The following is a 13,484-nucleotide window of genomic DNA, read 5'->3' on the forward strand; positions in this document are numbered from 1 at the left end:
TTTTAAGCTAAAGTTCAAGTTTTCCCAAGATTAAAAGGAAAAGTATGGATAGTGAACATACGACCCAGATCAAGTTGGGTATTCCATGATTCCATCTTGCCACGTCAGAACGTTGCTTTCAGTGGCCCGGCCTTTAATTTAATTTAATGAATGAATGAAAAAATCTCAATTTAAAATTTGTTTTTTTTTTTTTTTTTTCAAAGGGCTTCCATCTCTAGGATAAAGCATTTGGGAGGATGCAAATCATTTTTTCAAAAGACTGAATTCCAGCCTTAAGGGCCCACCACACCCGACCCGGCAGAGCGAGAGGATGCAAATCATAGTAACTCAGCTGAGAGACTAGACTTTTACTTATTGCGCATGAGGAGCTCCCTCACTTTGAAAGGTTGCTGGTAAAACTCGATTCCAAGTTAATGTTCTCAAAATTAATTTACGTGACAAATTGAACTATCTATGCGGGCTAATAGTTTATTTCCTATTACAAATATTGAAGGTTTAAGTTTAGTCGGATAGTTTAATATCAGTTTCAAAATTAGATTAACTTTATTTCTTTTTTCATGAATTCGGGAATGTGTTTATAAGGTATCGAATATACTCTTAACGAAACCGAAAAATGTTGGTAAAATAAAAAAGAAACGTTGCTTTCAGTGGCCAGCTCAATGGATTAGAATATGGAAAGGTGGAGAGAGTAGTGGCGTAGTGCTGCACTGTTGCCTGTGCCAGTTTTCTCATCACTGCAAATTGCAAAACGCAAACCCAAAACCCACGTTAAGGTGGCGAGGCAGAGAACCCAAACCTTCCCCACTATCCTACAATCTCTCTCTCTCTCTCTTTTTCTTTCTCTCTCTATATTTTGAGTACACGAGGTTGAAATGGCCCATAGCAGGCTGAAGTCTTGTCCTTAGCTGAGTGTCCAATACAACACTCCAATTTCATTTGCACGGAAAAAGCGCACACACGCAAAACATATTGCCACTCATTTCTATTGCTCAAATATTTGGAAAAAAAGGTTCATAAATTCTCACCACCACACCTTTCTCCCTCCTTAAGATAGTATTGTATTTTCTCTGCATACTTGTTTATGGTGTTCCCTGAGTGTTGTTAAGATATTTTATACTAGTCCCTCTCTGCTATCTTGCTAAGTTTTCTTCAAAGTTTGGATCTTTTGGGAGTGTTTTCACCTGAGCGACTGCTCAACTACCGCATTGGGCATCCGGGCCATCCCCACACGGCTCTGCTCTTCAGATTGGTGTCAGGAATGCGTTTCTCCTGATGATATTGAGGCGACCCGTGATGGATATTGAAGGTTGGGGCCGCGGCAATCCTGTCAAGGTGAATAATACTGTTGTGGGTATATGGAGATATGGAGATTCGTGTATAAAGATGTGAGCTTTTTTTAGTTTTCTGATAAACTCTTTGGTGGTCTTTGCAGAAGGAGTCTTGGAGGACAGTTTTGGCTTTAGCTTATCAGAGCTTGGGCGTGGTTTATGGTGATTTGAGCACTTCTCCTTTGTATGTTTACAAGAGCACTTTTGCAGAGGACATTCATCATTCAGAGACTAACGAAGAGATATTTGGAGTTTTGTCATTTGTGTTCTGGACATTGACTTTAATCCCACTGCTGAAATATGTGTTTATAGTGCTGAGAGCTGATGATAATGGTGAAGGTGGGACTTTTGCCTTGTACTCCCTGCTGTGCCGCCATGCCCGGGTAAGCACTTTGCCCAATGGCCAGGTTGCTGATGAGGACCTATTTGAGTACAACAAAGATGGAATTCATTCTGCAAATAAGGGTCTTGGGTTGAGCTTGAGATCCACCCTGGAGAAACATCAATGGCTGAGGAGAATATTGCTGGTTTTGGCACTGATTGGAACTTGTATGGTGATTGGGGATGGAGTCTTGACACCTGCAATTTCTGGTATGTGTGTAATGTTTTGCCTGCAGATTTAGGAAATTGAGTAAATTGAGGTTTGAGGATGCTTGACCCCTCCTGGTTTTTGGGTGCAGTGTTTTCTGCTGTTTCTGGATTAGAGCTTTCCATGTCAAAACATCATCATGAATGTAAGCTCCAATTCTTTTTCGAAATTATTATGTTTGCTTATCTTGTATGTTCAACCAATTATTATGCCTGCTTATCTCTTACAAGGATGCAATAGCATAGGCCAAATTTCTAGCCTTGTTCAATCAATATTCAATAGTTCAATTAAGGAGCTTAGGAGCTTAGAACTTCATCTCTATGATAGTTTCAACACTATGAAACCCGCAACCACTAGCTGAGTGTGTGCACTGGTTAGACCCGCCTTGTGACCTTAGCTGGCAAAGGGTTAGGTAATCCAGTTAGGTTGTTCATAGTTGATCGGCTCAAACCAACAAGGGAGAGTTGAACTTGAGACCTTGTGGTTATCAAGTCAACAGTCTGACAAACTTGGCTGGGTTGCCCCAGTTAGCCGATGTGAATTGAGTATCAGTTTCTTATGGTTGGTAGTTGTTGTAAACCTTTAGCTAATTTATTACCTATTTACTCGTTTCTCAGTCAAGTTTGTCTTAACGCTATGGAGGTTGTACCCGGACTAGATGAATGTAGAGTTTAGTATTTAAATATTTGGGAGAAGAGTAAAGAAACGAGTCCGTGTTTGCAATCTAGAATGTTTTGTTTGATGTAAGTATAGGTCGCGAAAAGAGAGCATATCAAGCAGGACTAGATGTGCACAAATGCGGGGCCCTTCATATAACAACAGAGACAACAATTGTATGCTAATCAAGGTCATATCAACATCACATATTTAAATAAAGTTAGGTTTCCATCTTTGCATGGTGGACCTTGCTGATATCATCCTACTAACAAAGTGATACATATTTAGGCTAAGATTTTTTTTATTTCATGGTTCAAGAATTTAGTGGACTGTGTTTCTCCTCTATAAAGTAAATTATATTGTGATGGAAAAAGCCAAGCAAGCAAATTGGTTTGGCACTGTTAAATTAATAAAGCAAAAGTATGACACCATGACTTAGAACCTTATCCTATTGAATTACTAAGTGAAAGCAATGAGTCATTGAATTGATAGAATAGTCATATTCTCATATCTGCCCCATTGATAACCACAAGGGTCGGCCTATTGGCCTTCTCGATTTGAGCTGATAAGCTCTTTGTTAAAAGGAAAGCATATAATAATCAGATGGCTAAGTTGAAATCTATGTTTACTTTTTATGACAGACTGATTTTCTTTCATTCTTAGTAGATTAGATCATTGAAACTAATGAGGATACATATAATATCCTAGAAACGTAGGATTTGGTTGTTTTTCTTATAATGTCATGCCAGTTTAGCGATATGTTAGAGAGGTTTGTTTCCTCAAAAAAAGAGGCAAATAGTTAGGGCAGATGGATGGTTTACTAAATTTTTGCTCGTTATGCAGATGTGGAAGTTCCGATTGCATGTGTCATACTGGTTTTCATATTTTCCATCCAGCATTACGGGACCCATCGGATAGGATTCCTGTTCGCGCCAATTGTGGTCACATGGCTTTTATGCATCAGTGCCATTGGACTGTATAACATTTTCCGGTGGAATCCACATGTTTACCAAGCACTGTCTCCATACTACATGTACAAGTTCTTAAAGAAGACCCAACGAGGTGGTTGGATGTCTTTGGGCGGGATTTTGTTATGTATTACAGGTATATAGCATTGTCAAAGTCGGGTTTATTTTTTTGAAAAAAAATAAAATATAAAAGGCGAGTGTTCTCATATTTTTAGCATGCGTTTCAGGTTCAGAGGCCATGTTTGCTGATCTTGGACACTTTTCACAGTTGTCTATTAAGGTAATTAAACCTAATAGCGTAAGGAACCATAGATTTAATCTCTCTGGTAAGAGGCTAAGAGAGTTATGGTTAAAACATTTGAACTTGAATAGTGAATTCATCTCGCTATTCTCCATACTCATTGTGGACTTAGTTAATGGCTCTGATGGAAGAATAAATTCTCTATAAAAATCAGTCTTCACAATATTTAAGAATAAATACTTTTATCTTTGTGATCTGCAAAATTCTGCAGCATAAATTCTGTTTACTTATCATTCTGCTTACGGAACTGCATCAAGCACAGACTTTCCACCGAGATGTGAACGAAGAAGACATCACGAGTTTCTTTTTGACAAATTCTCGTAAAATTCCCATGATAAGATTGTGATCCATGATAGTAATATTCGGTGTAGAGTGGATGCATTAGTAACAGGTTGATCCTTGATAACAACGCCTCTAATTAATGGCTGCTGCCCTGCAGATAGCTTTCACCTTTGCGGTTTATCCATCATTGATTCTGGCATATATGGGGCAAGCGGCTTATCTTTCCAAGCATCACACCCTTGAAACTGACTATCGGATTGGATTCTATGTATCAGTTCCTGGTATTAATTCTTCCCAATGCTGTGATTCTTTTTCGCCTTTCTTTCGGTTGATACCATAACGAGACTGTAGAGAGAAGTAAGAGTGTGAAAAGTGAAAACTGTTTTATTATTCGAAAGCAGTAAAGGGAAAAGAAAGGAATACATGAAACAGTATATCTTGGTTTAAGCTAGTTGTGAATTGTGATCTTACTTGGTCCAGAAAAACTTCGGTGGCCTGTTCTTGGCATTGCAATACTTGCAGCCGTGGTGGGAAGCCAAGCCATCATCACCGGGACGTTTTCTATTATCAAGCAATGCTCGGCTTTAGGTTGTTTCCCAAGGGTGAAAATAACACACACATCGTCGAAATTCCATGGCCAGATTTACATTCCAGAAATCAACTGGACCTTGATGGTCCTATGCTTGGCTGTCACTATTGGTTTTGAAGATACAAAACACATAAGCAATGCATCAGGTAAATTTATGCATTTTTTGCAGTTTTCAGTTTGAAGGTAATGTTTGTTTTCTTACGAATGGCGGTGTTTTGGAGCAGGTCTGGCGGTTATAACTGTTATGCTGGTAACGACGTGCCTGATGTCTCTGGTAATCGTCCTGTGCTGGCACAAAAATGTGTTTCTAGCCATTTTCTTCATCTTCTTCTTCGGGAGTATTGAAGCGCTCTACTTCTCAGCTTCGCTGATTAAGTTCCTTGATGGTGCCTGGGTTCCAGTTGCTCTATCGTTCATATTCCTGCTTATCATGTACATTTGGCACTATGGCACGCTGAAGAAATATGAGTTTGATGTTCAGAACAGAGTTCCAATCAACTGGCTGCTGCAATTGAGCCCTAATCTCGGCATTGCAAGGGTGCGAGGAATCGGCCTCATTCACACTGAGCTTGTTTCTGGAATTCCTGCAATTTTCTCCCACTTCGTCACCAATCTCCCGGCTTTCCACCAGGTTCTCATCTTCCTCTGCATCAAATCGGTCCCGGTGCCGCATGTGAGGCCGGAGGAGAGGTACCTGGTGGGAAGAATCGGGCCGAAAGAGCACAGAGTGTACAGATGCATAGCCAGATATGGCTATCGCGATGTTCACATGGACGACGTGGAGTTCGAGAAGGATCTGCTTTGCAGTATCGAAAAATTCATCCGTTCAGAAGCTCCGGAACAGGGTGACCTAATGGATTTTGACGACGACGAAAGGATGACCGTCATCGGAACCACTTCCACATACCTAGAAGGCAAAACAATGAGCGAGGACGGCGAAAACATGTCCGCAAGCACGACGACGGAGCTGCGAGAGATCTCCTCGCCGGAGATGATGACCGGACGGCGAGTGCGATTCCTATTGCCGGAGAGTCCACAGATGGATCCAAGCGTGCGAGCGGAACTGCGCGATCTGATGGAAGCAAGGGAAGCAGGCATGGCGTTCATACTGGGACGCTGCTACGTGAAGGCTAAAAGCGGTTCCAGTTTCATGAAGAAAGTAGTCATCGATTTAGGTTACGATTTCTTGAGGAGGAATTCTCGAGGGCCAACATATGCGCTCAGCTTCCCTCGCGCATCAACTTTAGAAGTTGGCATGATCTACCTTGTATAACATACATAAACACAGTAAGTAGCATTCCCAGTTTCTTCCATTCCTACCTCCCAAACTTCTGTAAATGCTAGATTTTGTACTGTAAATCGTCAAAAAAAAAAAAGTTCTGGGTAGCATTTCCACTACCTAGTCAGTAAATCTTGTTTGCCAGATCTCTAGTCTTGATTCTGATGGCTTCTGCACCCAAACGAGATTAATCTAGCCTAGTGGAGTCAATTCAAGAGGCGTTGTTACATATATATGGATTCAAACTTGGTACTATTTATAAAAAGTTAAAAATTAATTAAATATTGTTAATTCATTATTCTTTGCTTGAGTATAAGAGTGAACTAAAATGGAAAGTGCTCATCTAAGGGATTGACAAATAGATGATTTGGACACTTCAAGAATGTAAATTATACAAATTTGCAGCAAGCTAAGCTTCCATGCGTAAACTAAACAAGACCCTAGGAGGAAGGAAGGAATGTGATGATCTTTACTCAGTGACAAGTATCCTCTATTGTTGTTGTGTTTATCTCATACGTATTGTCTTCTCTACTTTCTGTCATTATATTCGAATTCGATTTGTATTCTCGTTTATTTCAACATCAATGGTTTCCCCACTTTGAGAAGACTTATCGAAGAGTTCATGTTGATTAGCAAGAACTAGGACACTGAAATGCAGTTTAGTTCTTTCTCCTCGACTGGGCAGTCTGTGTAATCTCTGTATATAAATGGGGAAGAATTTGGTGATTTTACTACTTATTCTCTTGATTCTGCTTCTTGGATGTTCATCAGCTTCAGCAACACCTACTGCAAGTGCGTTGTGTATTCTTGTCATGACCCAAGTTTGGATTATTTATTTATTTTTTTTTTCATTTGTTTTACGTATGTATGCAGAAGTGGTCTGTGGGGTTGTCACGAATGTTGTCGCTGCTCTTTTCAAATGGTTGGTATCGCTAAAATCTGAGATGGAACCAGGTGAGAAGAGAAGCCTTTTAAGAATTTCCCATCTTGTCTGTTTGTTCTGTGTAGCAGCCATTAAAGATTGATTTTCCTTGCCTTTCAAAGCTTTTTCCAGGATTAAATTTGAGAAAGGATACAGTGTTGAAACTATCTTTGATGGAAACAAATTGGGAGTTGAGCCATATTCTGTGGAGGTTTCGCCGGCCGGAGAGGTCTTCATTTTGGATTCTGGAAACAGCAACATTTACAAGATCACAACCCCACACTCTCTGTGTAAGATATTGCCCATGCCAATTTTGACAATTTTTCATGAAGTTATTGTTCATTACAAGGTTGTTTGCGATTGCAGATAGCCGGCCTATGTTGGCCGTTGGATCACCTGAAGGGTGCTCTGGGCATGTGGATGGGAAGCTGAGAGAGGCAAGGATGAACCACCCAAAAGGGCTAGCCATGGATGACAGTGGAAACATGTATGTTGCAGATGCCATGAACATGGCAATCAGAAAAATCACTGACACAGGTATATATATGCCCAGATATCTATATTACCACCTTTTTCACCGGAAAATCTCACCTTTTCGACCCGAATCAGTCTAAATTGCTCATAGATGAATTAATAGACAGTCTGACCAACTTGGCTGAGGTTGTCCCCACCTCGAACATTTTCTTTGTACAGGAGTTGTGACAATTGCAGGGGGGAAGAGGTTCCAAGGCGACAGACCGAGGGAAGACGATGCAAAACTTTCAAATGACTTTGATGTAGTTTATGTAAGAAGCAGCTGCTCACTTTTGGTAATTGACAGAGGAAACCGGGCGATTAAACAGGTCCAACTTCACGAGCATGACTGTTCGGATCAGTACGACAGCAATCTCCATCTAGGTAAAAAACTGAACTTTCTAAGAAACAACCTCAGCCCACTGTGATTACCATAACAAGTGTCTGTTTCATCATTGCAGGTGCATCACTGCTTTTTGCAGCCTGTTTCTTTGGATACATGCTGGCTCTGTTACAACGAAAAGTTGCAGCATTTTCCTCATCAATCCGCGTGAGCAAACTATTATAAGTACTTCTAGTTCATGTTCATCTTGTTGAGCATGTAGCCATTAATGTGCAATCCAACTATCAGCTTAGGCTTTTAGTTGAGATGGAGCACATGCTTCAATTTGGTATCAGAGCCAGATCAAAGGGTCCACGTGTTGCTTGGAACCCATTTTAGGCTTTAAGCTTTTAGTTGAGATGGAGCACATGCTTCAATTCATCTGATGAAGGCTTGAATACTGAGTAGCTTAGCCATATTCTTTTTGCAGAAGCACAACAGCCCAATCCGACCAGGCTTATTTCCAGCAGAAGATGAACACAAGAAACCTGCAGAAAACATGTTTGTTTCCATTGGAAGACTGCTAGTCAACACTGTTACTGAAATGTTTGGTCGAATGTTGTCTGGGTTTAGAAAGAAACCTCATTTTCAGCAGAATCTGAATCTCCATTACTCTCACAAGCATCCTGAATACTATACAAATACAATTGGTTATGAAGATGACCTCCCATTTTCAGACCTGAGAAACCCTCCACCAAGAACATCATCGTTCTCGTCGATTGCCAAAGATCTGGAGAGGTCTCAAAACCATCATCAGAAGAAACAGCCATCGAGTCCTCAGGCTTGCACAGAACAAAGCTGTGAGAGGAATGAGGTTGTGTTTGGGGCAATTCAGGAACAAGATGGCTGCGGTGAATCAATGGTGATAAAGAAAGTTGATTATTCAGATCCTGCTTATAACCATTATAACATCCGATCCAGATACAGCTGTAATATGGGGAGTTTCTGTGGCAATTGAATAGCTATATATAGGAAGACGACAAGATAGAATTTGTTTATACACTTTACAGATGTGTAGCCATATAAGCTGTTTACGCCTATTTCTCCGCTTTCTCCCCCTTATATATATACACAATACACGCCTGTAAAGACCGGGAATCATTGGGCTCTCCGAGTCTCCGGAGACGGGGAGTCAAATTTCAGTAACTTTCTCTTTACAAATCATAAAGCCCTAATTGGAATTAGGGCTTTTGACTAGTAAAGATCGTAAATTTGTTTTCTTTTCCGATTGTTTTCTTCTGGGATTGTTGATTGAACATGGCCGTTGAGAATGCCACACTGGAAGATGCAGAGGAGAATGATGATTTTGAGGAACTGGCGTTACGGAGAAGGGGTTGTTGTTTCTGGCTTCCGTGTTTCGGCCGGCGGCCGGCCGGCGCCTGGGAGCGTATCGCGACGTCGGAGAGCCATAAAGAGGATTGGTTGGGGAAGAGTACGAGTGCACTAAAGAAAGTTCGGGAGTGGTCGGAGCTCGTCGCCGGCCCCAAATGGAAGACCTTTATCCGCCGTTTCAACAAGCCCCGCTCCAAACCCGCCAAGTTCCAATACGACCCCGTGAGTTACGCGTTGAATTTCGACGACGGGTTCGAGCAGAGTGGTAATCCGGATGACGGCCATCTCCCCCGGGATTTCTCGTCGAGATATGCATCGTTCCCGGCGACGGCAAAATCGCCGATGGACCTGGGCAAGGACGCGTCTTCAGTCACGTGAAGATTCGCTCTCTTCACTGCCAATCCGCGTCACCACCTGGACGAGAATTGCGGCACAGATTTCGGAGTTAACAATGTTCACCCGAATCTTGTCGTTTGACTTTGTCAGCACATACTGACCTCTGCTCTCCCAGTAGCTTTGTCCTTTCTTCCTTCTATTCTATACTTTCATCCTCTAAAGTACTTTATTACTCCGTATATTTGTTGCTTTCTTATATATGTGGGGTATTCTTAATCTCTTTATTTTATTTAAATAAAGGATTAATTTTCTTAACTTATCCATTAAAATTGACAAAATAGTGGAGGAATTGAAGTCTGTGTTTTATCTCAACTAAAAGCCTATATATTATATGCTCAACAGGAGGAATAAATTAGGGTGATTTAGATTTTTACATTATTTTGTATTCTTGTTCATAATTTATCACTAGAAATCAACTGATATGTCTGTGCAGATTTTGACTATGTTTGTTTGTTAGTAGCATGCCTAGAATGAACTCCTTTCATTTGATAAAGCAAACACTTTTTGTTTCAGTAAACAAAAGTCTTCTTCAGGAACATGATCAACTTAGCAATCAAATGATTATGATGGTAGTTAATGGCAGATAAATCATGATTATTTGACAAACACACAATTGCCAGTTTGCCACTACAACTAACACTTAGAAAAGCACAGATCCCACTACCATTAAAGATACCTCCTTTGGTCAAACTACTATTAAAAAAGGGATTGGCAAAGAGTGGAGGGAACAGAAAAGATGAAGAAAATATCAGCGCCAGATTTGTACAGCTACGTATGTGTTTTGTTAAAGCACAATGAATCTGAGTTTTTGTAATGGCGCCAACTTAGAAACACTGCAAAATTAAAGTTGTGAAAGATATGCCAGCTGATCTTTCTTCTTCCTAGGTAAACTCAACGCTAAATGTTCTTGAAACTAATTAAGGTCATTAATCAAACATGAGAGTCTGAAGAACCAAATTTCCCTTTCTTAGACCAAAGCCAAATCTTGGAAATGGAGAAACTATCAGTTTTGGTTCCAATACTTAATCTTTTCCCCTCTCCATCCACAGTATCCTGATTATTATCTCTTGGTTTCACAAGCTTTTCCACATCTCTGCCATTTCCCAGATTATTGAGTGCCACCCTGAGTTTAGTATCCCCAACAACGTATTGATATGAGCCCATTGAGTAGCATCTTCTAGCATCCAAAGCGCTACTGCTAGCCTCACCATCATCTTCTTCAGCTTCTTCCCCATTGTTAAGCTTACGAAACTTGCCGAGTCTAACAGGAAAAGTCCCCTTCTGGACCACGATTTCGTCTAAATCGACTGCTTTTTGAGCAGAAGTGTCATTATTATTGTCTCCACTGCGAGGATCTTCAAGTGGCTCATCGTGATCAAACATGGGGTTTTCAACGGAGAACCCAGGGTTGAAGAGGGTGCCTCTACAGAGGGGGCAAGTGGAATTTGTCAAGAGCCATGTATCTATGCAATTGATGTGGAAAGCATGGCCGCACATGGGCAGCAATCTCAGCTTATCCTTCTCTACAAATTCACTCAAACAAACAGCGCAATCAAACGGCTCTTTTGAACCGCCCACGATTTCTCTGTAAATGAAGACTGGCAACGCATCAATGAAAGCTTGGTCCACGCCGGAGTCATGGAGATGGAAGAGCTGCTGCAACTGTCTTTGAAGGGCATCGTCGGCGCTGGGAACTTCTGGGTTCCGGCCGGACCGGACCGATGAAGGATTCTTGACAAGAAATCTAACAAGCAAGTGCAGCAGACCAGACACGAAGAACAGGACTGCTACTATCACTATGATGAAAAGAACTGCAGGATTGATTTTGTTCCCAGAGGGCGATGAAGATGGAGATGGAGGAGGAGGAGGGTATTTGAAGATGGCATCTCTCTGAAACTGTACCCATCTCACCTCCCTATCTTCTGCCATTGAACCCATCATTCCAAGAACCCAGAACTTCAAAAATGTTTGATTTTCGACAAAAAGCAGCAAAATTGTTATTGCCCAGCTCGCTGATTTTGAAAAAACAAGACAAATAAGTGAAATAACGACAGCCCTATAGAGAATAAGTTTAAAAGGATGAAACTTTACCTCACCAGACCACCATTAAAACATATTCAGATTCTTTATACATAAACCCCCTTTTCTTGCATCACATGAAGTCTTCGCCTTCCTTGAGAAGCAGAAGAAAATCAGTCGAAATCCGAGGCTCCGACGCCACAGTGTATATAAATATACTGTGCATACATAGATATGAGAGAGAAGGGTGGAAGGTTTGAAGGTGAAGAGGAGAAGGAGGAGGCAAAGACAGGTGCTTGGCGACTGCGCGGCGGTCACTGGGAACCGAAACCTGCAAATAAACAATGCCAGAAAGGAATACATATACGCCGTAAATGAAAAGGAAAAGACAAAGGCGACAGTAAGTAAAGTAAAAAAAATAAAAATAAAAAACAAATAAAGGAAAGGAAAGATTTGAACGAATAGGCCGCGAAACAAATCCGTCCATCTCGGAATTTGAGATAGATGGAGCTCAATACAGTTTCTACTTTCTATCATTAAGAAGAATAATAAGGAAATGAAAATGATATATGGCTTTCTAGTTTCTAGGGATAAAACCCTCGTAATTGAGGCAACCGCCAACTCCAAGTCCCCAACCAATATTATAGTGTGGAAGCAATCTTTTGATATTCTTCGTTTGAGCTAGTGAATTATAAACAATTGTTTATTTTTATGTAATTTTTCGTTTGTTAGGGTTAGAGTTACAAGGCGTGAGAGTGAGATGGGCAACTTCAATTTGATTGGTTTGCCTTCTTGTGTTTTTTTATCGATTATTGTCAAGACATGGGAGCAAGATGGACAACTTACATCGATTTACCTGGTCCTTTGCCTGCTAGGGTCACAAGGCATTGGAGCGAGAGTGACCTATTAACTTTATTGGTTTGGGACAGTCAACTATGAAAAACTAAATAGAGTATATCCAATGCACACACCCTCGATAGTGGCTATGAGTTTCCATTATCATTAAAAAAACTCATATCACCCGTTAGAATTTGTTGCTTACAAATTACAATTCAATTACACTATATTATTAATGATTCATATTTGATGCATAGTCTATATATATATATATATATATATATATATATATATACACCAATGCTGAAAGGAGAATATGCCACATCATTAAAAATAAAGTCAATACTGATGACTTGCTCCTTTTTTGCAAAATATTTAAAACTTATATTTTATTAAGAACTCTTTTATATATAATTAACAAAATATATCTACTTTCATAAACATATTTATTACTTAATTATTATCTATCTAATTTTTAAAATATTTTTAATTAGTAGGTACATTATTAATTGTTCCCAAACAATTAATTACACCTACGACCAAACATTAATTTTATTTAAATCTCTTAATTAACATTAAATTAGTATAAGTAAGAAGTATATTCAATTAATCACACGTTAATTAAGAGATTTATTAAGAAAAAAATTTAGAAAACCCTTTATACTTGATTTTTTTTTATTGTAACTACAATCTAACATATTACTTGTGACCTTCCATTATAAAAATCAAATAGTAATCAAATACTCCTTATGCATCTACACAAATTGTTTTCTGCTTTACATCTGTTATGAACAAATTGTAAATAATAATAATAATAATGTATTTATATTTATTATAAAAAAAATATAAAAAGTATATCATTTAGTCAATATATTAAATATATATTATGCGTGAAAAGAAAAAAAAAATTAAGATGAAGAGAAATACTGTATTTATATTTATTCAAATTGCCCACTGAACGTAACCTAAAAATGCAATTAGGCCACTGATCGAAAAAAAGTGCAATTAGGCCATTGAACACTCAAAAAATGTGCAATTATGCCACTGAACTCTCCAAACGTATGCAATTTTACCGGATAGCAGGTTACCA

General features: G+C 39.6%; 3 protein-coding genes across 6 annotated transcripts; 2 read left to right on the forward strand and 1 right to left on the reverse strand.

Annotated features, from left to right (window-relative positions):
• Positions 1-663: 663 nt before the first annotated feature.
• Positions 664-6,493, forward strand: LOC109180483 (potassium transporter 8-like). Of its 3 annotated transcripts, none has more exons than XM_019330098.1 (9): positions 664-1,332; positions 1,433-1,919; positions 2,009-2,062; positions 3,418-3,678; positions 3,770-3,822; positions 4,283-4,406; positions 4,606-4,860; positions 4,939-6,001; positions 6,403-6,493. In XM_019330098.1, exons 1-8 carry the CDS (start codon positions 1,273-1,275, stop codon positions 5,985-5,987), a joined length of 2,343 nt encoding a protein of 780 aa, XP_019185643.1. In that variant the 5' UTR covers positions 664-1,272; the 3' UTR covers positions 5,988-6,001; positions 6,403-6,493. The 3 variants fall into 3 exon arrangements, with proteins under 3 accessions (XP_019185643.1, XP_019185642.1, XP_019185640.1); XM_019330097.1 differs by having other exon boundaries at positions 6,342-6,447; XM_019330095.1 differs by lacking the exon at positions 6,403-6,493 and having other exon boundaries at positions 4,939-6,141.
• Positions 6,494-6,673: 180 nt separating this feature from the next.
• LOC109180484 lies at positions 6,674-9,713 on the forward strand. The gene is made up of 7 exons (XM_019330099.1): positions 6,674-6,785; positions 6,867-6,947; positions 7,038-7,205; positions 7,282-7,452; positions 7,609-7,812; positions 7,890-7,978; positions 8,241-9,713. The coding sequence occupies exons 1-7, from the start codon at positions 6,701-6,703 to the stop codon at positions 8,766-8,768; spliced, it is 1,326 nt and encodes a 441-aa protein (XP_019185644.1). The 5' UTR covers positions 6,674-6,700; the 3' UTR covers positions 8,769-9,713.
• Positions 9,714-10,362: 649 nt separating this feature from the next.
• Positions 10,363-11,685, reverse strand: LOC109180180 (RING-H2 finger protein ATL46). 2 transcript variants are annotated; one of them, XM_019329667.1, is made up of 2 exons: positions 11,630-11,685; positions 10,363-11,550 (listed from the first exon to the last, which is right to left on the reverse strand). In XM_019329667.1, the coding sequence occupies exon 2, from the start codon at positions 11,477-11,479 to the stop codon at positions 10,469-10,471; it is 1,011 nt and encodes a 336-aa protein (XP_019185212.1). In that variant the 5' UTR covers positions 11,480-11,550; positions 11,630-11,685; the 3' UTR covers positions 10,363-10,468. The 2 variants fall into 2 exon arrangements, with proteins under 2 accessions (XP_019185212.1, XP_019185211.1); XM_019329666.1 differs by having other exon boundaries at positions 10,363-11,499; positions 11,620-11,671.
• Between the last annotated feature and the right edge of the window lie 1,799 nt (positions 11,686-13,484).

The sequence above is a fragment of the Ipomoea nil genome, unplaced genomic scaffold (assembly GCF_001879475.1).
Source record: "Ipomoea nil cultivar Tokyo-kokei standard unplaced genomic scaffold, Asagao_1.1 scaffold1026, whole genome shotgun sequence".
In the NCBI taxonomy this organism is placed as follows: domain Eukaryota; kingdom Viridiplantae; phylum Streptophyta; class Magnoliopsida; order Solanales; family Convolvulaceae; genus Ipomoea; species Ipomoea nil.

Excerpts from the sequence above, each read along its gene's own strand:
- LOC109180483 (XM_019330098.1), top strand. The coding sequence starts at position 1,273 with ATGATATTGAGGCGACCCGTGATGGATATTGAAGGTTGGGGCCGCGGC. Across the intron at positions 3,823-4,282 it reads TTTCACAGTTGTCTATTAAG|ATAGCTTTCACCTTTGCGGT; the intron begins GTAATTAAACCT and ends GCTGCCCTGCAG. Across the intron at positions 4,407-4,605 it reads ATTCTATGTATCAGTTCCTG|AAAAACTTCGGTGGCCTGTT; the intron begins GTATTAATTCTT and ends TACTTGGTCCAG.
- LOC109180484 (XM_019330099.1), top strand. The coding sequence starts at position 6,701 with ATGGGGAAGAATTTGGTGATTTTACTACTTATTCTCTTGATTCTGCTT. Across the intron at positions 6,948-7,037 it reads AAAATCTGAGATGGAACCAG|CTTTTTCCAGGATTAAATTT; the intron begins GTGAGAAGAGAA and ends TGCCTTTCAAAG. Across the intron at positions 7,453-7,608 it reads CAGAAAAATCACTGACACAG|GAGTTGTGACAATTGCAGGG; the intron begins GTATATATATGC and ends TTCTTTGTACAG.
- LOC109180180 (XM_019329667.1), bottom strand. The coding sequence starts at position 11,479 with ATGATGGGTTCAATGGCAGAAGATAGGGAGGTGAGATGGGTACAGTTT.